General features: G+C 41.5%; 1 protein-coding gene across 11 annotated transcripts in view; it reads right to left on the reverse strand.

Annotated features, from left to right (window-relative positions):
- Positions 1–26,499, reverse strand: part of Golga4 (golgin A4) — an 88,172-nt gene that overhangs the window by 48,267 nt on the left and 13,406 nt on the right. For 6 of the 11 annotated variants that reach the window (XM_085689018.2, XM_048423777.3, XM_048423780.3 and 3 more), the window contains exons 3-11: positions 20,653–20,751; positions 17,001–17,066; positions 12,783–13,094; positions 9,560–9,607; positions 7,524–7,580; positions 4,269–4,367; positions 3,638–3,770; positions 1,541–1,725; positions 1,161–1,244 (exon numbers count right to left, since the gene is read on the reverse strand). In XM_085689018.2, the coding sequence (XP_085545144.2) occupies positions 1,161–1,244; positions 1,541–1,725; positions 3,638–3,770; positions 4,269–4,367; positions 7,524–7,580; positions 9,560–9,607; positions 12,783–13,094; positions 17,001–17,066; positions 20,653–20,751 (1,083 nt within the window). Of the gene's footprint in view, positions 1–1,160; positions 1,245–1,540; positions 1,726–3,637; positions 3,771–4,268; positions 4,368–7,523; positions 7,581–9,559; positions 9,608–12,782; positions 13,095–17,000; positions 17,067–20,652; positions 20,752–24,420; positions 24,440–26,499 lie in introns of those variants that run through there. The other 5 variants (XM_048423787.3, XM_048423783.3, XM_048423782.3 and 2 more) reach the window with 3 other exon arrangements.

The following is a 26,499-nucleotide window of genomic DNA, read 5'->3' on the forward strand; positions in this document are numbered from 1 at the left end:
TCAAGGTGTGGGAAGAAATCAAATCATCACATACAAAATCAGTCATTCGAGACAAAGTATCTGGGTAGTTCAGCTAGTCTCCTGAAGAAGCGCTCAGACCTTACCTGCAGGGCCTCCTGACCCTGCTGTGGAGTATGACTCCTCAAACAGTCAATGCTAATGTTAACAACAGGGAAGTAAAGTGTAGTCAAGAAAATTAAAACCGAGTAGTGGGCCTTCACTGTCTCCAAAACCCATGTCACAAAGGAAAGAAAACAACAGAAAGAAATGACAACTAAATCCATAGATTAAAAGAAGTCTTAAGAATCTTATCAATTACAATAAGAGTTTACATAATTTGTAAAAAGAAAAATGTGTGAGATACTAAGAAAAATCAGAAAATGACTAGAGAGCAGAAGCTGTCATGAACTGCTCATGAACTGCTGTTAAACTGCTAGGTGTGATCAGCAGGTGGTTTTAGTTCTGTGGAAATAAAGAGTACCTTGTTTCAAAGCTAGGTTAAAATACTATAGTTATGAACCAACACATTAAACAAGATGATAGATGGCGTGAAATGAACAGGGAGATGTCTTACGAAAGGGCCGGAGAACCTGGGATGAAGCAGGGCAGAGCTGTTCATTCACCTCTGAGTCTCTCAGCTGTCGCTGTCAAGTGTCAGCTGCTGCTCTAACTCCATTGCCTACCGTGAGCTCAGCCCTTCCTCACTCCTCAGGACACTAAGCATCATAACGTCCACACGTAGGAAGTCTCATGCTAATGTATACATTATCACTTTACTTTTACATTTATGCTTTACTTTTCAGGCAACTGAAATGATCAATCTACTTCTACAATGTGAAAGAAAATACTGAAACCATTCGCAGTCAGCAGATCTTAACTTTAAATAATTTTTCTCTGCAAAATAGGTATATATTACAAACAGATTTCCTTTGTAGTCACTACTGTTGTCTCTAAGACAGAATGCTGATTGGCATTAAGAAATCAGAGAATCAGGCTTATTAATGCTAAAACTACATAAATCTAGAAATTAGAAATAGTTTTCATGGTAGCAGCTACAAAAATTTAGAAAAGCAGACGTACATATAAATGCTTTCTAGCTGCTTTCAAAGCAAATTTGGGGGCCCTAACAAATCTCAGTATCATAAATTTGGGAGTTTTACCTTATCTTGTTCAAGCTGTTCAATTAAGTTCTTTGCATCACGCAACTGAGTGATAAGTTTAGTCTTCTCAGCCATATGAAGCTCCTAAAAAAGTTTAGAAATTCATTTCCATCTCTAATAAATCTTTGCCTCATTTGAGAACTCTATGCAGCTTATCTAACCTAGATAAACCTTATCGTGTAATAGGGAGAAGTACACAGGACTCTCCAATGGATGGTAAGTGCTCCAGACCCAGGGCACGTGGGTGCTCAGACAAGGACACCCTCTCCACACTGTCTAAGTGCAGGAGGGTGAAGGCGGCTCCCCAGAGGAGGCTCGGGCCACACTGGAGCCTGTCAATCTGGTTTTACTCATTTAAACAGAACTCAGTGGTCGCTCACCTTTATCTTTTCCAGTTCCTGCAACCTTTCCTCCAGCTGCTCCTGCAGGGCTTCCTTTTCGCTGACTAGCAGTGTGCACTGCTCCTTATGGGACCGAATTGTTTCCTTACAACGCTGCAGCAGATTCTCCTGACGTTTCACTCTTTGTTGAAGCATTTCCAGTGTTTTAGCAGAAGCTCCACCTCCTACAAATGGTAAAGCAGCATGAACGAGGGAAAGAGGTAAAAACACAAGTGATCAGGCTCAGTGGGAAAGGCGCTTGTCCCCAGGACCCATGTGGTGGAGAGCCTCCATGACCTAGCTGTCCTCTGATCTTTGTACGTACATCATAGCATATGAGCACTCACAGACACTAAATCAAGAAAAAAAAATGAAATAAAAACATCTTTAAGGAATACAAGAGAACTCTGGGAACAGTTCATTTTTTAAAAAAATATTTATTTATTATGTATACAATATTCTGTCAGTGTGTATGTCTGCAGGCCAGAAGAGGGCACCAGACCTCATTACAGATGGTTGTGAGCCACCATGTGGTTGCTGGGAATTGAACTCAGTACCTTTGGAAGAGCAGGCAATGCTCTTAACCACTGAGCCATCTCTCCAGCCCCAGGAATAGTTCATCTTTTTAGAAGTGAGGGTGGCAGGGATGCTGGAAGCTATGTTTAGCCTTCTGCAAGCTAAACACACACTCTACCACTGAGCTACAGGCTCAGTCCCTGCAATGTCCTCTTCTATCCAAACCTACCTTCTGAGACAATCAAGAAGAGAAAGGACACTCCAATAATCCAAGTAGTACTCTGATGTGGGATTTTCCTCTGTATGCTGTGATTACCATTAATGAATAAAGAAACTGCTTTGGGCCTGTTGATAGGGCAGAACTTAGGTAGGTGGGGAAAACTAAACAGAATGCTGGGAGGAAGAAGGCAGAGTCAGAACAGATGCCATGGAGCCTCTGCAGGACACAGATGTGTTGAAACTTTGCTGGTAGGCCACGACCTCGTGGTGATGAACAGATTAATGGAGATGGGTTAAATTAAGATGTAAGAGTTAGCCAATAAGAAGCTACAGCTAGTGGGCTAAGCATGATTTAACTCATATAGTTTCTGTGTGATTATTTTGGGTCTAAGCTAGTTGGGTGGCCAGGAACCAAAAAGCAGCCCCTCCTCTACAGTACTCTTCCAAACTTTTATCCTCAAGTTACTGCAGGATGTGTACATGGAGATGCCAAGTGTAAATTCACACCATTAGTGGTACAGCCTTCCCCTGGAACGGATCTAGCCTACTTACAAGGCTGTCATTCCTAAGTCCCACTAGTTTCCATCTCAGAAGTGTTCCTAAATATTCCTTCTGGTCACAGTCTGATCTCTTCCTGGAAGGAGCTCTGGTAACTACAGCTTTTATGAGTGCATCACACCTGAGAAACAGCTCAGATGCCTGAGGCTCAGCAGCTTTCCTTCACTGACTGGACCAAAGTCTACCATGAGTCTCTTTCTTTGTAAGAGAACAAACCCATAAGGCAAGTATGGTGGCACAAACCTATAAGTCCCAGCTAAAGCAGAAAAAATTCACAACTTGGGTGATTTGGGTTACATACTGAGACCCTATCTCAAAAAATTAAAGTAGTGTAACTTAATTTATATACTTCAATTATTTCAAAATGTGGTCTCCTTAAAGTTTATGCGATTTTCAAGTGTTAAATCAGTTGGGGGTTTTTTTCCCCTTAAAAATAAATAAATAAATAAATATATGGTTTTAAAAAAACTAACTTAAATCTTTGAAGAAACATTAGGAAGGGGCTCAGAGGTTAAGAGCACTAACTGCTCTTCCAGAGGTCCCGGGTTCAATTCCCAGCAACCACATGGTGGCTCACAGTCATCTATAATGAGATCTGGTGCCCTCTTGTGGCATGCAGGCCTACATGGAAGGAATACTGTATAAATATAAATAAATAAATAAATAAATCTAAAAAAAAAGGAAGAAACATTAAGGACAAGGACACCTTACCTTTGCCTAAGTCTGCTCTATCAGCTCAAATCCTAAACTCTCTCAACATTCTCCTCTGATTTTAAATAATACCCTGACAACAACAGAGCTTACCCACTGGCTCCCCGACATCCTCTATCTTCTCTTTGTCAGTATCCACTTCTGCCTGGAGCTCCACTGGAGGCGGTGGCTGTGGTATATCAACACTCATTGGGCCATTTTGTAAACGTTGCTTTAGGAGAGAAACCTTAAAAAAAAAACAGTAGTAGAAACAAGTTTGGCAGAATATTTACAATTTGTAAGAAATAGAGTAAGCCTGGTTGGTGGCAGTGCACATCTCTAATCCCAGCCCTTGGGGAGAAGCAGGCAAATCCCTGAGTTCAAGGACAGCACCTACAGAGGGAGTTCCAGGACAGCCAGGGCTACACGGAGAAACCATCTCAAAAAACAAGAAAGAAAGGAAGAGAGGGAGGGAGGGAGGGAGGGAGGGAGGGAGGGAGGGAGGAAGGAAGGAAGGAAGGAAGGAAGGAAGGGAACAATATGTTTATTCTACCAAGCAGAGTACAGCTGATTGTTGCATGATACCACAATCAGTCAGAAACGTACAACAAATAAGATATAGTACTAAAATGGAAGAAAGGAAGGGTTTTGAAACCAAGCTTTTCCTCTCTACATGTGAAGCTTTCCAGTTGTCCAATATAGCCCTGTTTCCAACACTGGCTTCCATGCCTTTGCTCACTCTTACCTGTGTCTGGAGAACGCTGATGTACTGATCTTTCTCCTCCAGACAAGCATCAAACTCTTCCTGGAGATGTCTCTTTGCTTGCTGGTCCATTTGCAGCTCCTTAAAAACAAAAGGTATTACAGGTAGCTCCCAATATAAAACAACAGATACAAACTTCATGTTCACAGCATCATTGTTTCAGACTTGCCTCACTCTTAACGATAATAGATACAGAAAAATTAGAGAATCCACAGTGTGGAAGACATTAGTATTTAAAATCTTAATATTAGTAAATAATTTCATTCCTTAAACAATATGAAGGTCTGCAAAGAAACAGTATTCTTGTAAAGACCTGCAATGATCACCAGTAATATACAAAGGGAAAGTGGGCTTGAGATAAAAGTACAAGGTGGGGCTAAACTGTTAACACAGCAAACAGAGCGCCAGTAGTGTCCTCCCCATACAGCCTAAATCACTCCCATCTGCAGAGCCAAGAGGATGAATTAACATTGGACCACCAAGGAAGAAAACTTGCAGTTCCTGAAATCACTGTAAATGCTATGTTTAAGGTTAACCGGAAATCAATGTTTCTCTCTGCTGCACCAGGCACTAGAATGGCCTCCCAGCTCCAGTCTTCTCTGTCCTCACTGACTCTACCTATCCTTAGGTGCAGTTCTGCGTCCTCCTGTTCTCTGTCACTCTCCCTTCCTTAGACCGTTAGAGATGAACGGACATGGGAAAGCATTAGGTAGGACACCAAGCCTCCTTACTGTTCTGGCATTGTTACCTCACTAATTAAATTTAAAATATCCCTGAATTTAAAATAGCCAAAGTTATATTTTTGTTGTTTTGTTGACACATGTATAGGACCCAACTCTTACTAACTGCTCTCTAATATCTAGGTTTTCTCTTCTACGGCTATGAACAAGGCCCGGTCGCCAAGTCTTGATTTTTTAATTCTATCAGCAGGGTTCGGAAGAGATTTCTTAGGTCAGCCCCCTTTGAGTCAATCCGTCCTTCTCAGATCTGCAACAGCAACTCTCTTTGGATAGGATCCCAAGAGCTTATCTCCCCAGATTTCACACTGTTTCACACTGATTAATTCTCAAAGCGCTGAGGCATATCTTGTACTGAGTGCTCTGTATTCTTCCCTGCACCTAAGATACTAACAGGCAGCAAAAAGGAATATTGCATGTGCTTACCCATCTATTAATAAAGCAGAGGTCCACGACCCACTTTCTTGAGGATAGCTCCCTCAGTGAGGGACTCCTTAGCAGAATGCGGCAGGACAAAAAAAAAAAAAGTATTCTGTGTCTCTCCATAAACACCATTGTGAACATCCTCAAAACTTGTGCCCACCTCTCACAAACATTCTCTAGATTTTAAACAAGTTTGTACTCCATGGTACATGTATCTAATCATCACATGCATAAAACTGAATTTTCTCGACCCAACAGAGTCAATTAATGACCTTCATTTATTCTCAAAATGCAAGAAAATGAACAAACAATACATTAAGTAAAAAGACATTATTTGTGTCTCCAAGAGAAGCAAAGGTGCTTGTAACTTGAAAAAAGCATCAAGGTGATTTCTCACCCCACCCTGCTCACTACACTCTCAGCCCACGCCCTTCAGACAGCTATCTTCCAAGTCAAACCATCAACGTGGACTTGGGAAGACTGGGGTGAGGCTCGGTCCCTTCACCATAACTTCATAGGGACAAGTGATTCTTCCATGGTATTAGTTCAAAACGTACCTCACAAAGGAAGAATGATATTGTTAACTGTATGATAAGGGGCAATGTTAATTCTAGGTGAAGTAACAAAAATAAACTAGTTTTCAAGGTCACGTTTAGAATTTTTTGTTTTGTCTGTTTTTATGTTTTGTTTTCAAGACAGGGTTTCTCTGTAGCTTTGGAGCCTGTCCTAGAACTAGCTTTTGTAGACCAGGCTGGCCTCGAACCCACAGAGATCCACCTGTTTCTGCCTCCCGAGTGTTGGGCACCACCACTGCCCGGTTTCATGTTTAGAATGTTTTAAAGAGCAAAACAATAAGAATGGGACATATACAAAATATAACAAGAGACTAGAAAGTAAACACGATTCCAATACAAATGAAACAAAATAAGAAATTCATATATGAGTAATTAAACACAATGTGTAATTAAAAATAACAAATGCACTGAGTGGTGACACCACACGCCTTTAAGCCCAAGACTCAGGAGGCAGAGGCAGGAGGATCTCTGTGAGTTTGAGGTCAGCCTGGTGTACAGAGCTAGTTCCAAGACAGGCTCTAAAGCTACAGAGAAACCCTTTCTCGAAGAACCAAAACAAACAAAAAAACCACTCTAAGGAACAACAGGGCTGTTCTTGGTGACAGAGGAGAGTCCACTGCTTTTCTTCTGCTCCTCTCACAGACACAGAGCTTTCTTCCTCTCCTTCCTCCTCTCACAGACACAGAGCTCTCTCCCTCTCCTTTCTCTACCTTCTCCAGACTGTTCCACCATTGACCTACACTCCCAGTCTTACAGGAGCAACAGCTATTTGTAAATTTATCAATCTGCTACTTTCTAGACAGATTGGTACTTTTAACACATACCTTGGACTGATAAATTCTATAAATAAAATTCTATTCAGAATACATAAAATCCTAAACTACTCTTATTTTTCCTGAAATCATTTGCTTCAAAGCTCTTAAAATAATAACAAAAGTAGCAACTGATACCTATGAACAACATTCACAACAAAACCATGTAACAAGATATTCTCTGAGCAATATTAAAGCAGATGTGGCCAATACTCCGGTAAATGTCTGCTTATTGCTGGGCTCCAGGAGGACAAGGTAGAGAGGAGCAGGGACTGGCAAAGAGGCATCTGAAAAACCCTCCCAGTGTGGGCTCAGTGCAGAGGTAAATCGCTGCCCCGAAGGACATCAAGGAGCTCAATCTAACCCTATGAAGAATGACCTCTCCAAATGACAAGTTCTTTTATGTCAGCCAAGCCACATGGACTAGGAAAGGCAAAAGGAAGCCTAGGATGTGGAGCAGTGGAACAAGTAGCTTTGCAAGCAGACACTGCGAGCCACAATGCAGACTTAGACCTTTTATTTCATTAATTTCAACAACAACGACCACAGAAAAGCACACAAATGAAACCCCAGAGAGGATGTGTGAGCTCACAGGCTCACTTTCCCACCTCCCTTTCCACTGCACGTGAGACCAGTCTGCTATGTGCAGTATAGCTCTAAAACTGCTAAAGTATCAGTTACCAAACTTACCTCTCTCAATTCTGAAATCCTCCGAAGTGATTTATCTTGACTCTGACTCAATATCCCCTTTAAGGAAAAAAAAAAAAGGGCGGTTAAAGATCTACATGGCATATTCATGCAGAAAAGCAAGGCTATGTTAATGCAGGAAATATGCTAACAGTTAAAGTGTAACAGCACAGAATTCCTCTCTGGTCATGTGAATAGCTACATTTGCCAAAATGCATTGACATGGAAGTCAGACTACAAACTTAACTACAGTTAACTTTAGCAACAGGAAATCTGTAAAGTAAACGCAAACTTCAGAAGCAAATGATTTCACTATAACCTGGAGTTCACAGATCATGTTAATTATGGTTATTATGTTGTAAAGATTTATGTAAAATAACATTTCTTTTAAAAAAAAATCTAATTTTTTGGCAGGGTGGTGGTGGCACACGCCTTTAATCCCAGCACTTGGGAGGCAGAGGCAGGTGGATCTCTGTGAGTTCAAAGCTAGCCTGGTCTACAAAGTGAGTTCCAGGACAGCCAGCACAACATAGAGAAATCCTGACTCAAAAAAACAAATCTAATTTTCACGAACAGCATTACAGATGGTTAAAATAGTAACTGTTCATTAAAAAGAAATCAAGTGGGGCTGGAGAGGTGGCTCAGTGGTTGGCTGCTCTTCCACAGGACCCGGGTTCAATTCCCAACACCCAGTTTGCAGCTCACAACCATACATAACTTCAGTTAGGGGTCTGGCACCTTCTACTGGACCCTGCTGGCACCAGGCACACACATGGTCACAGACAGGCACGCAGGCAAAACACCACACTCATAAAAAACAATAATTAAATTCTTTTAAGAATTTTTTAATCAAGTTAAAAGAGTAATTTTCTTTGCCTCACACTTTGGAGGGGGGCAGGGTGCTTTCACTAGTACAAGGAATTAATGGCAAGTGGCAGCCCATGGAAACAGAGTAACCATGTGCTCTTGTCTATCACCAATCAGAGGTAAAAACTAAGGTGAGTGATGGCATATGCCTGGAGGATGGCTACACAGAGACCCTGTCTCAGGAAAACAAAAGAAATAAAACAATTTTTAGTTTCTAGATTTGTGTAACAACGACAGAGAGAGAGAAAGAGAGAGAGAGAGAGAGAGAGAGAGAGAGAGAGAGAGAGAGAGAACATAGGTGAAATGCCTGTTTACTGATATAGACGGATCCGCCTCTCCGCCTCTCTCTGAGGCTCTGGGGCAGAAGCTAAATGTTGTAGATAGACTACTGTCAAGATTAACGACAGACTTTTACTATAAGCACCCTAGTATTTATTCTTTTAAACAAGCTAGCATGTTGGTGGGTGGAGCAATGGGACTCCCTCATTGGCGGCTTTAGACCATTCCCTGGTATCCAGATCCGTGTCAGGCTAGTGGTTAGTCAGACAGCTCTCTGCCAGTACCAGCTACTCTGAACCTTTTGCAGATACTCGGGAGCCTGGGACCAAAGCATCCTGTGGCTCCTGAAGGTCCATGTCCTAGCCACGATGGCTTCAGTGTGCTAGACTTTTGGCCCCTTCAAGTCTTAGTGAACTGTAAACGACCTGTAGCCACCTGTATCAAGAAAAACGTTTCCCCCTAGTGGCCCAGCAGAAAGCATCTGGTCCTTTATTCTCATGAGCAGCTGTGATGGTGTAATGGTCCCTTGCTTGCCAGGACTAGTACAAATACAATTCTGCATGAAGCTCTGCAGTGACTGGCACAGCCACTATGACCACACGTTCTACGTTTACAGGTGCACGGTGTGGCTCCTCCTGTGCTGCCCTGGGTGCTGCAGCAGGCTCAGTAACAGAATTTGAGCTGCTGGGATTGCTGTACCTACTTGTGGTCTTTATCGTGGGAAACATCTCTGGGGTCTCTTTCACTCACTTTTTCATCAAACCTCTAGTAATGGCAAAACAGGCTAAATATGGAACTACACAGACTATTTCAACAAGAGAGTAAACGTCTCTACAAGACCCTTTCTAATTTTAAAATCAAGTAAGAGTCACAATGAGCAATGAAGCACTTACTTGTAACTTTTTCTTCTCCCTCTGAAGAGTCTGATACGCTGTGACGAGCTAAAACAAACCACCAAAATGACATTAGCTATTTCTCAATAAATACAAGTCATTATTCTAAATGATGCTAAAATTTTCTCTTTATAAAAGTCAAAAACCAATCACAACAGTCCTATAGCGATAACTAAGCCTAATACAATCCATAAGGTGGCAAGTCTATTTCTAAAACGTAAGTTGTAAGTTTACTGTGAATCTCTGGGCATGTCTTTAGATTTCAACACGCAGAATTGCAGGCAACTTGCCTGCAGGTGGGAGGCTACCCAACTGTAGTCATGGACTGACTACATCTGCCACAGGCAGCCCTGTGCAAGTGTTTGCCAGAAACAAATACTAGGGCCTAACCCAAAACCGACTCACTGAGAACGGAGGGACACAGTGGAGTGTTGTGTGATATTTTGATTGTGTTCTGACAAATAAAGCTTGCTTGGAGTCAGTGGGTGGAGCTAACCACTATCTGACCAAAATTAACCACAGAGGTTTTGGAGGACTGTAGACAGATAGATAGGTCAGGAAGTAGTAAGGTGGGATAGACAGGGATCATGGCTTCTTTGGAAGAAGGATGGGAAGAAGTAGAGGACTGGTGGCTTTTCTACTTCTCTGATCCTTCAGGTTCTTACCCTGATATCTGACTCCTGAATTTTTATTGATAAAGAATAATTAGAATGATGCTTTATTGGAGAGACAGCAATCTGTTTTTAAAGTTCTCCAGGTGACCTTCGCGTTTTAGACTACAACATTAAACAGAATTTAAAAAAAAAAGTCTGAAGAAAGAAATGCATATCTAGCAGAGAGAAATGAGTACTCCAAGCCCTAACCCAAACATTAGAATAGACATTTCAACACAACTCGATGAAGCAATGGAGTAACATCCCTGTACCCATGTAGGTTTCACACAGCTGACGGCTGCATTCAATGCACAATGGGGACCTACATTAGCAGAGCCAATGGCCTCTGACAAACTCAGTGCAGCTGTAGGGAGCATGGTCTAGTAAAAGAGTCTCCATTTTCCCTGGAAACATGTGTGCCCCTAAGGTCACTGCTGCTGTCTGAGTCAAGAGGCAGTTGGCGATGTGAGGGAAGTGAGTCTGGGAATAGACTTAAGAATCTGGAAACAATTTCTGCTTAGGAACAGGACCCTTTATTAACTCTAGACTGGAAAGGTAATCAAAACTGAGGTGGGGTGGGAGGAAGAACAGCTCAAGAGTTAGATGTCACTTACAGCATGACTTCATCCTGGGTACCTGCAAAGCAAGGAAAAGTAGACGCAAAGGCTATGAGGTGTCTGGGCCTGAACAGCTGCTTGACTCTAAGACAGCCTAGAATGGGAGAGCAACCAGAGTGACTGAGAACCAAACAGTCGACCGGCTGCTACCTAGACGGCCTGAAGCAAGTTACTTCATCTCTATGGATTCCCTAATCCCTTTTCTACAAAAATGAGCAAACTCACATTCGCTTCATAAGGACAATACAAAATTAAATGCCACTATAAATGTAAACGGTATCTGGCATACTTAAATGATAACGATACTGTTGTCCCAGCCTCAGACATAAAACTATGGATAAATCTATAAAAGTAGCATAAAGATAAACAAAAAGATTTAAAACCATTATTAAAATTAGTAGAAATAAAATAATAATAGTTTAAGATATTTGAAGAAAGAATTACCTAGTTCCATTGCTACAAAAGAGATACCTGGTTTCAATGTTCCATTTACATTTCCAGGGTCCATGAGATTAACTCCTTTCTATTTTGCCAGCTATAAACTATAAAACTATTTTATAGTTTTAACAAAAAGGTAATTTATGTATTTCATCAAGATTTTCATTTTGTTTTGAGCAGTATGGGTAGTAAGCCAGCAGCACAGTGGAACTTGGGCAGCTTTCCACCCTAACCCTGAAGTTTACTGTTCATCAAAACTGAATGTGACACTGATCTGAGAACCCAGAGCACGGACAATGAGGCTGTCCTGAAGCACAATTTCTTACTGCACCTGACAGAGAAGGGCTCGAGGGAGGCAGGCAGTTTCAGTTCCCAAAGTACCAAACAAACAAACCAATCAGGAAAGCGCACTATTTACTTCCTCCCTTACATCAAACAGAGTGAATCACCATGGACTTAGTTTGCAGATTCATGTTAGAGGGCTAGAGAGATGGCTCAGTGGTTAAAAGCATTGCTGTTTTCAGATAACGCTGGCTCAATTCCCTGCACCCACAGGGCAGCTCCCAACTGTCCATATCATAACTACAGTTCCCAGAGCTCTAAGATACTCTCCAGGCCTCCAAGTGCACCAAACATACCCATGGTACACAGACATACACACAAGCAAAACACCTATACACATAAAAAATTATTTTTTTTTAAAGATTCATGATAGACAAAATTTTAAATGTCCAAAAACTAAAAACTGAGCCTGTCAAAATGGCTCATTGATGAAGGGCATTTGTAGCCAAGGGCACTGACTACTGGGATCCATATGGCAGAATGAAAGAACCACCTCCCACAGATTGTCTCTAACCTTTCCTCTCATGTGTTATGGCATGCATTCATGCATGCACATGTAAATACAAAATGGAATAATAAAAATTTTAAATTTAAATATTGGTACAAGGAGAATAAGCCAAATCTTTGAGGTCATTGGGCTATCTAACCAGCAGTTCTCAACCTCCCTAATGCTGTGATCCTTTAATACAGTTCCTCATGCTGTGGTGACCCCCTCAACCATGAAACTATTTTATTGCTATTTCATAACTATAATTTTGCTACTGTTATGAATTGTAATGAAAATATCTGATATGCGACCCAAAGAGGTCTCGACCCACAGGTTGAGAACCACTGATCTGAAGCATGGCTGTCAGAAAAGATCATTTTGAAGCTACTCTAGTCAGAGATGAGTAACATGAGAGACAGAGAAGAGAAGGAGGACGACCTCTGCCCTAGGTGTCCATAGACATTGCAGAGAATGTGAAAACCAGGCTACACACTATATCCCCAAAATATCAGTCTGCTAAAAGGCATCTGTACCACAGGAAGACTAACTAGGTCCTGCCACAAACCGCCTGCCTCAGGAACCAGGACCAGAGTCAGGTGGCCTCAGACTTCAGGTGAAGAACAATATGCGAGAAAGAACAAGCCCAAGGGGAGCATATGACTGTGTGAGCCAAAGCTTGCTCCTACCTCTGAGTATTTCCCTCGGTAGCTACTTAAGCTTCGTTCCATTCTCCGCAGCCGCTGCAGCAGCTGCTCCCTGGTGAGACCGTCTGAACTCCCTGGTGCGTCCTCAGCCTCGCTCTCCATGTCAGAAGGTGGATCAAAGGTGGCAGCGGGACAGTCCAGGTCAAGTTGGTTCAATGAGTCTCTGGAGGATGTTCGTACCATAGACTCTTTAGAAGACCAGAACAGAGATTCCTTTATGGGACTTCGAAACAGAGACTCCACGGAAGGCACTCGGAGCTGCAGCTTCTGCGCAAAGGTCTGTGTGTCGCCCGACTGTAAGCAAAGCCCAAAGAGCAAGAGTTAAATACACACTTCAGACATCTACTACCCCGTCACGGCAGTGCTCTAGTAAAAGCTCTAACAAACTCAACAGAACAAATTCCAGATAAGTAATACAAAACGCTGTTTTCTGAAAAGTAAAAGACCCTGGCCAATCACTGCAGAGTCTGGACTAGTGCTTGTCACCCAGCAGTACAAGCCTTCGATGAGTCACTTCCCTCCAGTTTGTACATCTGTGCAAAGGGAAGCGTGCTTAGCAGGCTGACCCCACAGGGCTGTGTGTCTCATCTACCTACCTGGTAGACCCTTTAACAGCACACGTTAGTGTGGGCATCCATGGTGAAGTGTGAGGTGAGGGGCTCAATTCAAGTCACTTTTATCTGGTGAGACGTCATAGAATTAAGTGATTCTAGATCATTCCTTTCACTGAAATGAGCTGAGGAAGAAGGTAATGAATGCACTAATGAGCTAGATCTGTTTAGAAGTGGAGTGGAGTGGACCTGGGACACACAGCCCTTCCTGTGAACTCAACCTGGAAACCACAGCAGAGAGTACATTACCGAGTACATACAGAAGCTCACAGTGCACTGCCAAAAGATCAAGAAGGGGGGCTGGAGATGTGGCTCAGTGGATAAGAGCATGTACTACTCTTCCAGAGGACCTGAGTTCAAATGCCAGCACCCATGTCAAGTTACTCACAACCGCCTGTAACTCCACCTTCAGGGAATCTGATGCCTCCACCTCCTTAAACACCTATACCCAGTGCATATCCCCCTGACACACGTATACATATACATAATCAAAAAGTAAATAAATAAAAAAGACCAAGCTAGGAAACAGGGTGCAGCCAGGCAGTGGTGGTGCACACCTTTAACTCCAGCACTTGGGAGGCAGAGGTAGGCAAACCTCTGAGCTCTAGGCCAGCCTGGTCTACCGAGAGTTCCAAGATGGCCAGGGCTACACAGAGAAAGCCTGTCTTGAAAACAAACAAACAAAAAGAAAAGAAGAAAGACGACAGAAAGGAAAGCAGCACGCACACATGAGCTCTCTGACTTGTCTATAAGCACTTTTTACTTTCTATGTATGTTTTCAGAACAGTCACAAAGGACAGACATGCAGAAAGGTAAGCAGTATCTTCATGTGGTAACATTTTAGGTGGATTTAGTTTTTGTGTTATATTACTCTGCACTTTTTAGTTTGTTTTAGTAATGTCAAGTTTTATCCTCCTGATGGAGGGAGGGCTAGAAGGAAGAGAAGGAATTGCTTCCTGCACAAAATCTGTAAGAACTGCTGTTCCTGGCAATTCCATTCCCAGCCTCCTTCTGGGCCATGTGAGAAATGCTCTCCAGTTCCTAGCACACAACACCTTACAAAAGCCCCTAGGACAGACAGATGGTGAACACGTGAAGAAACACTGAAAACAGCGATTTCTCAGGGTCTCAGGAAGTTAATGAATGACATCCAAGCCTGTATTTGCAGACTTTAACCAGCTTAGCTGCCACATCTACTATGACTGGGAGTAACTTCTACTGTTTATTTTGGAGCTGGGGAGGACCTCAGGACTCACACACGCTCGGCAAGTGTGTAGCACTGTCTCAGTCTCAGGCCCAGTCCCACTTCTGAACAGAGTGACTCAGCCCCAGTGCTGCAGTCAGTCTCAGCCCCAACTCATCTGTTGTTGTACAAGACTTGGAGCAAGTTACTGAGCTCAACGGTCCTGTTTCCTCCTCCATAAAACGGGGGTGGAAGGCTCGATGACAATGCTGATGACGATGATGCCATCCACTCTGCATGGAGACAGTGAAGACTGAATGAGTTAACAAGCATGCAGCAACAACTAGCAGGAAGAGACAGGAGAGTGAAAGAGACACAGCTTTAAACAAAAGCAAAGGTAGAAATAAGAGCATCATCAGGGTGGTGGGTGTAGCTCGCTGGCAGAGCGTGCACTCTCCTGGTTAGAAGAACTAAATACAAGCATTTGCTATGGGACCTGACTTAGCTTTGCCTGTCTCTACCTACAGAAGATGACCCAGCAGCAGCCTTCCCATGAGGTGGCTGTGTGTTAAGCACTTAGACTCACCTACGCAGTCACTACTTTCACATGACTTCCAACCTTCCCTTCTTCCTCCCTACCACAGCCAGGTTTTGTTGAGTGTAACAATACAACCAGGCTAAAATGTTCAACTTCTCAAACACAAAGTAAAACCCACTGAAGTGCAAACCACCCACTCGGTCCATGAATACCATGGTATTCACAGCATGAAGATGTGAAGCAGCTCATGGAGAAGGAACTGCCAGCTGTGATTGACACTACACACAATCACCCTCTGAACCAGCCATTCATCCCCGCGCATGCACCAAGAGACACGCACAAAAAGACACTATTCAAAACGACCCCAAATCAAATTAGGATTTCTTTTTAAAAAAAGAATGTCTTGTTCACCGTGGCATATCAGGCAACAATCCTGTTCACCACTGGAAAACTAGAAAGTGATGAAAATGGTTTGAGATCATAGCAACAATACAGATAAATTGCATGGAGTAAGAAACAAAAGCAGCCAGCCATGCTGGGCATGGGTAGTGGCTCCCACTGTAACTTTGGTTCTCCGGAGGCAGAGGTCGTTCACTAGTCTGAACCAGCCTGGCTTACACAGTAAGTTCTAGATCAGCCAAGGCGAGATGTGATAACTGTCTAGAGCAGGGGTTCTCAACCTTCCTCATGCTGCGGCCCTTTAATACAGTTCCTCATGCTGTGGTGACCCCAACCACAAAATTATCTCCATTACTATTTCATAACTGTAATTTTGCTTTTGTTATGAATTGTACTGTTTTTAATGATTTATTTTATTGCATTGGCATTTTTCCCACATGTATGGCTATGTGAGAATGTTGGAACCTCTGGAGTTACAGTTTATGAAACATAATGTAAGTATCTAACATGAAGATATCTGATATATGACCGCTGTGAAAGGATCATTTGACCCCCTTACCCCCAAAGGATTGCCATCCATAGGTTGAGAACCACTGGTCTGAAGAAATGGAAGGAAGGAGGAAGGAGGCAAGCAGGCAGGAAACCAGACACTTTTGCATAAAGCTTAATATAACAAAGTTAATTTATAGTACTAGAAGCAAGAATGCTGATTACCACTGACAAAAAGAGAAGGGGCCAGAATTTACTAATTATTTCTGGTTCTGGTTTTTAATTTTTTATTATAATAAAAAATTATTGTTTTCTATTTATTATCTATCTATTTTATCTATTTTATTATTTATAATAAATATCTATCTATTTTATTATTTATCTATTAATTTATTTGTGCATATCAGGAGATAGAGCACATAAATCAGAGGACCACTTGCAGGAGTCAGTTCCCTCCCTGCACCAGTAGGTCCCAGGAATCAAATCCAGTCATCAGGCTTAGTGGCAAGCACCTTTACCTGCTCAGCCACTTTGTCTGCCCTCATACCAGGCTGAGTGCTGATTACAAAGGTGTATCTGTAGGAGGAATATGTTTACTTTTGTACAAATATTAAAGTTTGATACTGCTAATTTTCAACTAACATTCCTCTGATTTAGCTTATCTAAGACTCAATAACACTGATAATAGACACAATATGAAAGCCCACAGGCTGGGACATTTTGGTATAGCTATCAGTCTAGAACAGAGATGCGATTTCCTGAAGGCCAATCTGCATTCATAAAGTGACAAGGGTGTGGTAGTCAGAGTAGGAGACAAGAAGTTATAGGGAGAAGGGTCCCTCGGCCTTCATCTATAAATAAGAATAATATCAGCTTTACCCTAGCAAAGTCACATTCTTTCAAGGCAGACACATATTAATGATAACAGACAGACCAACACTCTGAGAGGACTGACATTTTTAAATAAATTAGTAACGTACCTGAGGAGGAGATGCTTCATTTCTATTAACACCATCTGGAGACTTTGTAGCTTGAGCTGATGCATTCTAAGAACAAGTAAGAACATCATAAAAAAAGAGAACAGGCAACTAAAGTTTTAAAACTGTTAAAACAAACCAATAAGACCTAGTAGACTTTCATCTAGTGAACAAAATTAGTAATGGTTTATTAGAATATTTTCATGCAGGCAAGAGAGGTGTGTGGTTAAGTATTTTAAAAAAATCATTTTGCTGCAAAACATGAAGTTAAATAGCAAAGATTAATGTATAACAAATTTACTTCACGCTAATCACAAACGCCTTCCCCTTAGACCCCATATTTTGCCCCATGACAAAAATCAACAACAAGGAGTTGGTCAGCACAGTTCACAGAAAACTATCCAAAAAGAAGTCACGTCATCTGCTCCCTACAGTAAAATCACATTCAAATTTAAATCATTTGGGCAAAGCTATTAAAAAATTTAATAATAAAAAACTGAAATGCCTCATTCATTCTAAGCCAGCAATGTAAATGAAACTAGAGTAAACATTTTCAGAAAATATTCTACTGAACACGTCTTCTGCGCGTACTGGCTTTTTCGTTTTTTCTGTTGGTGAGCCCAGTGCAATCACTGGTCACCTCATGACACGGACTGCAGAGATAATGCTAGGACTTTGAGATTCAGAATTCTGTACAGCATGCACAGCAAACTGCTGCTACGATCCACCACCACTACAGAAGCAGCTCATGAGAAAACCACCTCCTTGCTTTACACAACAGCACGGCACCACATACAGCAGTGGTCACTGTCCAGTAGTCCGGCAGCTCCGTGCTATACTTCCTCTGCCTTTACAGGTACCCAAGGAGAGATCAAAGGAGAAATGGAGAGCTTATCAAAAGCATTCTCATGTTTCTCAAGGTAAACTAGGTATTTAATAATAACAAGTAATCTTTGGGTATTATAAATTTATAAATAAATTTATTAATTATAAAGTATATAATTTAGTCTTATTTTTCTAGAAAAAAAAAGGTAAAGTATTTACAAATAGAGGATTTCTTTGGCATTCTTGCTTTATGAAGACGGGTCTCACTAACTTGCCCAGGCTAGTTTGAAAGTCCTTAAGTGCAGAGGATCCTCTCCCACCTCGGCTATCCAAGTCCTGGGTTACAAATGTGCAGCACACCCTAGCTTTAGGATTTACTTTCCTGGAGATCTAAAGTGGGGGATGAGTGTCTGTGGAGTGGAGCCTGGAAACAATGTGGCCATGGAAGTGTGAGAAGGGTGGTAACAGACGCCAGCACAGGACGGCTAGGAGCTGCTTACTAATGGCCAACACTGGGTAATGGATATGTGGTGAGAGGAACAGCCACATTATCACTATCTCTAATTCATAACAGGCTTCAGCACCTTTTCTTCCCTCTAAAATAAGTTCCTAATCTTTACCAGTTGGAGAGATTTCTTTAAAGTTACATAGGAAAAGGTTGGGGGAAACACAGGAATTACCTATCTTCCTGATCACAAGGTAATAATAGGACATATCATTTACATAACATCATAATAATATACTGTAATGTCAAAATATACTTTAAATTATGAAGAAAGGTCTCAAAGGGCTCCATCAAATAGGTCAGGAGAAAGCGTGAAAGCAAGACCCACATGTGGTCCACGTGAGAAAGCCACTCCACAGCTATTTAAACAATACCAATCAAGCTCACAGCATACAATACTTAAAATGATTCTTAAAACTTTCTTTCCTTTAGAATTCTTATTTGTTTGTTTGTTTTGAGACAGGGTCTCACGTTGCCTAAAGTCTTAAATTCACTAAGTTGCTGAGGCTGGCCTTGAACTCCTGATCTTCCCTCCTTCACTTCCTGAGTGTTGAGATTACAGGCATGCAAAGCATGAACAGTCTTGAAAACATTTTTAAATGTAAATATTGTATTACTTAGCCAAGTAAGTATAGTATAGCTATAAAACTTTAAGACAATTCTGAAGCCATTTCTGAACTCTCTCAGTACTTCCCCTCCTCCCCTGGGAACCAAGGACATAACAGCTACACATGCACGTACTGAGATGTTGAGAACTTTCCATCTCCCTGAATAGGGGCAAGATAACCCTTAGGTGTTGACTCAGTTACTGATGTTTTGACTTAGTCCCTGGGAAAGGGGCAAAGTGACCCTCAGAAGTTTCCCCTTACCTCATCTGAACTGGCAACCACTCTCCAGCCAATTATTGGTAATAGCCCTTTTGAATAAGCCAATCATAATAGTTAAAGAACAACCCCAAACACCCCTTCCTTCTGTGGTTTTTCCCTTTAAAAGTAGTCTGTACCAGCTATTTGGGGTCTTTCTAGCATCCCTAATGCTGAAAGACCCTGTCATGACAAAATTGATAAAATTCTCATGCTTTTATATCAGCTGTGATGTGAGAAATAGTCTCTTGGGGCGACTCCTCCTCCTCAGTGATTGGACTCTAGGGTCCAACATAGCTAGGGTGTGCACTGGCCTAATACACTGTGTGACTCTAAATCCAGGCTCTCCAGCAGCAAAGCTTGAGGCTTGTGCCACCATCTGCTGAGCCCTCCATTCTGCCTTGTTCCATTTTCAGCTTTTGCTGTCCCTGCTTTGTGATATCCCATCTGGATCACCTGCAGACCCAACTCCTTCTATATGCAGCTTATTTTCTTCTGCAACACTTGCAGTATGAAGACCACCGCTAGCCGTGTGCACACCACGCCTTCCCTGGACACCCGGATTAAGAATAAATGATATGTTTCTACCACTAGCTAAAGTTAAACCAAGTCTCAACATTTAGAAAAACTGTAAACCCAGTTCAGCCATCCTCCAAGGTAAGAAATATCAAAAGCTATCCTTAGTAAGCAAACACTGCTACATTTTAGTTTATTAAATTATCACTTTACCATATACTCCAAATAGAAAAATGTCTACTTTCCCCAAGTACATCATATATAAAGTTAAAATTATTAGTAAGCAAACACTGCTACATTTTAGTTTACTAAATTATCACTTTACCATATACTCCAATTAGAAAAATGTCTACTTTCCCCAAGTAAATCATATATAAAGTTAAAATTAAGTGAATTCGTTTTTTAAAAAATGAAACAGCTGTTTCCTTTCATATTCAAAAGCTAGTAATTACAAAATACAATGTACTTCTTAACTATAGTTTCAAAATTAATATATGAACCTGCTATAATAGAATCCACCTACCTATGCAATGTTGCTAATTACTGACTTACAATGCATTACTTCCCTTAAAAAGTCCGTCGCATCTCACACACCATTGGCATCCTCCTAACAGGAAAACAGATTTCTAATCACGCACACTGGCTTTTTCAGCATAAGCAAACATTTCCAAGAGATTAAACGCAAGCACTAGTTCTAAAAGTGAAGGTTGCCTTGGCTCCATTAGTGCGAGGGGGTGTTACTGTGAGGCTATTAGATTAGAGTACCAGGAAGCAGCGACCGCCAGACTCAGCAACTTGTTCTCTGAGGTTTAGAGCGAGGTTAGCAACACCACACTGAAGACGCTCTGAGGGAAGGTAAGTGACAAACCACATGAGACTTGCTGCTACAACTACCCACATGTTTGCTTCCCCACATGGGAATGCAAAAAGCGGTGGAAGGACTCACCACACTGTCAATCTGTGTTTTAGGCTGTTTGGAGGAATCCAAAGCAAAGATAGTATACTCAGAGAGAAAGGCAGGTTCTGCTACCATCCCGGCTAGTATCTGTCTCAGTCCGTGTAATAAGCAGAGGTACAAAAACAAAACAAGAGGTGAATACAAATCATGGTGTGTTCCAAAGTGATCTCACAGCACACACTACAATGCTCACAATACTACAGTCGACCATCATGATGATCACCCCCCTCCCAAAAAAGTAGTAAGTTGCTGGGAAAGGTCAGGAATGGAATGAACTAGTGAGTTTAGGATTTTAAAGGCCAGCTTGGAAGCCACTTGTTAACGGGCATACATATGTCTGCAGCAGGCATCCTAGCACCCAGTATAACTGACAACTTGGTATAAAGGTCCAGAAGTCCAAAGTATTGGCAACAAGCAAAGAAGACTCTGAAGGTCTAAGAGAATAATGCCCAGAGCTAACAAGACTGCATACTTCAATATTTCTAAAAGGCTGGAAGCAAGTTCCAGGACAGTCAGGGTTGTGCAAAGAAATCCTGTCTTGAAATCCTCCCCCGAAAAAGTACATACACAAGAAACACCTGAAATAAACAAAATCTATAACATTTGTTCTTTTGCTACATATTTTGTGCTTATTTTTCTTCCAGAAGCTGTTATACCAAAATACAAACAATTATGAATTAAATATATATATATCAAATTTTATTTAAAATGATGTATCTTGCATGTGTATGTTAACATCAGTTAACTTTCTTGATTTCTCTCCACTTTACCTGTCGCAGCTGGTTCTCTCCCTGAACTTAGTGCATGCTAATTCCAGCTAGTCTACAGCTAGCCAGCTTGTCACAGGGATCCCACCTTTGTCTGCTAATTGTACGCAAAGTGCTGTCCCCACTGAGCTGCTTCCCCTGACCCCCTCAATGGTAGAGATTGCACGCTTATTCATGCAAGAAACTGCACAGAGTACCAACACATATGCAAGCACAGAGATCAGTACATGTAAGCCAGGAAAGATCCAACGGTGCACGAATTTTTCAATGGTAACTGCTTTCTGGGTTACAATGGTATAATTATACAGGATATTGTATAATTTGGGGAGAGGGTATAAAAGCTGCCCCCTAGTTCTTTATAATTTCCTATGTATATATAATTATCACAGAATAAAAATGCTAAAAAAAATTAAGCCAGTGAAATATTGACAGTAGTTGTTTAAAGAAAAAGTATATAATAAAGTACAACATACTGTATGGTACATAATTCACTATATAAAGCAATATAGAATATACAATAAACTATATATCCTATAAAGGACATGCTTGAAAATAGTATGTGCAAAAGTTTGAAAACATACACTTTCCCTCTGGACTTTAAGGCTACAGACACTGACTAAAGTGTTCACTAATTCTTTACCCAGTACTTTACTAGAAACAGCCTAATTACAGATAAAGTTTTGGTTTATTTGGTCTGGTTGGTGTTTTAAAACAGGTCTTCATGTAGTGCAGGCTGGCCTCAAGATTCCTATGTAGTAAGGATGACTTTGAACCAATGACTCTCCTGACTTTTGTTCCTCCTAAATGGATGAGTTAAGTGTCACGACAACAGACTAAGACAAAATAAAGCTGAATTAAACAATTTTTTAAAACGATGCATGTGCACAGGTATATGAATGCATAGAAGTGTGTGGGTAAATGTGGAAGCGAGAAACTCAAGTTGGGTCTCTTTTTATTGCTCTCATCCTTTTCTTTTTAAAAAAAATTTACTTATTTTTATGTGCAATGGTGTTTTGTCTGCATGTATGTCTCTGCAAGGGTGTCAGATTCTCTGCAACTGGAGTTACAAACAGTTGTGAGCTGCTGTTGAACCCAGGTCCTCTCGATGAGCAGCCAGTGCTCCTAACTGCTGAGAAATCAATCCAGCCTCGCCAACCTTACTTTCTTGAGACAGGGTCTCTCACTGAAACTGAAATTTACCAATCTTACAAGAGTGGCCAACCAGCAAGCTCCAGGGATCCTCCAGTTTCTGCTTCCCCAGCTCTAGAATTTCATGTGTACACCATCACACCTGGCTTCTTACATGGGTTCTGGGGATCCAAACTTGAGTCTTCATGCTTGTACAACATGCATTTTACCAAATGAGCCATTCCCAAAGCCAGGATACAGATCTTCTCAAAGCTCTTTTTGTAATATTGATGACTAGCCCTCCTAGGATAGAATCCAAGAACTTTCTATGCTGAATTCTAAATGTTATTACCAATTATACATTAAACTATGCTAAATGTCCAACTGGCTCCTAGAATCTCATCCAGACTTACTGAAAACTGGACTCTGGGGCCCTCAGAAAGGTCATTCTTTGAACAAATGTTAACTTTAAATTGAAAGCTATACAGATTCACTTCTCTTAGGCTTCCAAAGTTATTTAAAAAACAAACAAACAAACAAAAAACACTATTACCCATGCAAGCAGAAAAAAAAAAAGCAAGTTTAAAAGGGAGTATAAGTGAAGTTTCAAGAAAGCACCTAGCCAAGTTTGATGCTCATCATAAAGAAATGGTGATCAGGGGGCTGGAGAGATAGCTCAGAGGTTAAGAGCACTGACTGCTCTTCCAGAGGTCCTGAGTTCAATTCCCAGCAACCACATGGCGGCTCACAACCATCTGTAATGAGATCTGGTGCCCTCTTCTGGCATGCAGAGATACATGGAAAGGATGTTGTATACATAATAAATAAATAAATCTTTAAAAAAAAAAAAAAAGAAATGGTGACCAATATTTCAAAAGAAATGAACAGAAATTTCCAAGCCTTTTCCTCACCCAAACAACCTAAGGTCAGTTTCTCAGACACACACCTCGGAGCCTAAGGAGCCCTTCTCTGTGCCTGTGGGCCTCACCAGCACCAGTTCTGGGCTGGCTGTACAGCTCAGTGGTAGAAAGGGCACAGCAGGTACAAGGCCATTGGTTCCATCCCAACCCCACACAAACAGAAAGCAAACAGCTCTTCTCCAACACTCGAAAAGATTCCAGTCAGTCAACTTCTCAACATTTGCTCAAACGCTAATGTAAAACTGCTAAAACAAACTCACCTCTTCGTGGGGTCCACAGTGGAGTGGCCACGGCACCAGCACGGAGTGGAGTGATGTCTAGCATCTGCAGCCTCTAGACTATCTTGGAGGATTTCAACCTACCCTGCAAATCCCATGCATGCCACCCTCCATATCTGTGTCTCTCTACAGTGAGGTAGTCAGAATTTTTCCCGAATTCACTCATTTTTCCATAGTCTTATTATAATCGACACATTTACATCTTTCTTCTTTTTCCTTCTCCATAATTTCTATTTAGTTCTTCATGTCTACATAGTCTTATTTTGTTTGGGCTAAGTTTTTCTCACAATATTCTGTTGATTTAAAAAATTACTTCTTCACTAGTCTTACTGTAGACCACTCTACTGTTTGTCGCTCATCTCCTATAAACTCCTCCCTTAGTGTCTAGTTTTGCTGCTGACTTCCTGTTGTTTCTTTTAGAATTTCCTTTACAGCAGTGGTTCTCAACCTGAGGGTCACAACCCCTTTGAGGGTTTGAATAACCCCTTCACAGGGGTCACCTAAAACCATCAGAAAAACAGACATTGACATTATGATTCATAACAGTAGTAAAATTACAGGTATAAAGTTGTAAAAAAATTATTCTATGGCTGGGAGTCAGCATAGCATGAGGAACTGTATTAAAGGGTCGAAGCCCAAGAAAGGTTGAGAACCCCTACTTACAGGCTCATTTTGAGAAAGGTACTGTCTTTCTCATTCCTTCTGTGACCTTCTCTTCTCACCCAGTTAATCTGATTCCAAGGCTCCAGCTTGGGGCAGAATCTATGGCAGAAAGTAAGCCCAACTGAGGTGTGATTTAGTCTTGATCACAAGGCCTCCCCAAGGGCAGACATTTCCCATAACAAATCACAGAAAGCCTGGGCAGCAGGCAGCAGCAGCTAACTGCAGCTAGGAGAACCATCTTAGCTACAGCTGTTGCTAACAGCACACACTCTAACTTACCAACACGGCACACTTCAGTTCCACTCAGTCCATCCAAAGAGAAACCTAAATAAACACCTACACTAAAGCATGCACTGCGCTCACCCAGCGTTCACCTGTGCTGTCCCTGGAGGACTGACAGGGCAGTCCCGAGGAGGCTTCCACTCTCACAGAGCTGAGGCTGAAAACAGCTGCCTTTGCTCTCAACTCCAAGACTCTCAGAAACAGCTCTTCAGTCCCTCTTGCCTAGAGATGTTTCATGTTTGTGGGCCCAGATACACCTTCAACGACACGAGAAAACATTTTATCTCCTATGTCTGTGTCTCTGGCACAGAAAGGGTGCATTGGAAGTGAGTAGATTCACAGGGAGACCAGATCACAGGTCCTCCTGGCGAAGGCTCACACAGCAAGCTGCATGCACAGCAGCTTTAACAGCCTGCAGCTCTTTAAAGGGCATCTCTGAAATTCCTTGAGAAACCATTGCTAATTCCAAGTAACTTTAATTTCTTTTTATTTAGTCTTTTTTCCTGTTTTCATTTTTATTCACAAATTTGATTGTCATCCCTCATACAGAGTAATGGAGGAGCCGTGCTAAGGAGACTGGTGTCTCAAAAGCTTGAATTCTCTTTCCTCACTCGGATGCAAGTATCCAAATGGTCAACTAAAGGCACCATAGTTGTCGCTGCAGCACTGTGCACCTTAGCGAGCATCTGCGGCACAACAGCAGCTGAAACTGACGCAGTATAGACGGACGAGTGAGGACGGTCACGCTCATGGCCACAGCTATGTTCTACTGTGTCTATGCCCACCTCTTTTTCAAACAGTCTTAAAACCAAGCTTATGTACCTCTCCTAGCTCCAGCCGAAACATCAAGGATGTAAAAAGATGGAGAATGAAGATACAATGAAGACTATAAGAGGTTTCACTCAAAGTACCTAAGACTTCAGAACAAAGACTTCAAATATCAACTTGCCACTCCAATTCTGGTTTTTCTTCTCTTTGTGTTCCCTTGAGACAGGGTTTCTCCATCTAACAGCCTTGGCTGCCCTGGAACTTGCTCTGTAGACCAGGTGGGTCTTAAACTCACAGAAATCCGCCTGCCTCTGCTTCCTGAGTGCTGGGATTAACGGTGAGCGCCACCACACCCAGCAGCCACCCCACCTCTGAAAATGTTCATCACTAAACTAGAAAGTGTAATCAAAAGGTAACTTTTTCAAAAGATCAACAAACCATTAGCTGGGGTAGAAGAAAAAAAATAAGACAATGAAAACTTACTGTCAACATCAGATAATAAAACGGAATTTCATTTAGATGAAATTTCAATTTAAATGAAATGGAAACAATTTTTCAAAATTAGGAAGAAACAAAAAACTGAATAAATCTGAATAGAACTATAGAGACTAAATTAGTAATCAAAACACTTTGACACATTTTAAAAAATGGAGGGATAAAGGGAATTACAACAGCCTAACACCAGATCAAATTCTTCACAAACTCCTCCAAAAAATATATAAAAGGAGAATATGAATTTGTTCTATGAGGTCAGTGTGTCCTCATACCAAAATCAGAAATCACAAAATGAAAAAGGAAACTGCTGACGGACATCTCTTATGAATACATGAGAATCTTCAAAACAATGAAACTAACAAAAGCAAATCCAGCCACACACCAGAAAATGGTACACCATGATCAAATGAGATTCCTGCGGGAAGCAAAGTAAATTAATTTCAACATCAATTAGTACAAGTATCACAGTCTAAAGAATAACAGATAAGGCCATTGGTCTACCTCAGTACACACAGAAAGACTACTGGGACTATA

The sequence above is a fragment of the Myodes glareolus genome, chromosome 4, assembly GCF_982192425.1.
Source record: "Myodes glareolus chromosome 4, mMyoGla1.1, whole genome shotgun sequence".
In the NCBI taxonomy this organism is placed as follows: domain Eukaryota; kingdom Metazoa; phylum Chordata; class Mammalia; order Rodentia; family Cricetidae; genus Myodes; species Myodes glareolus.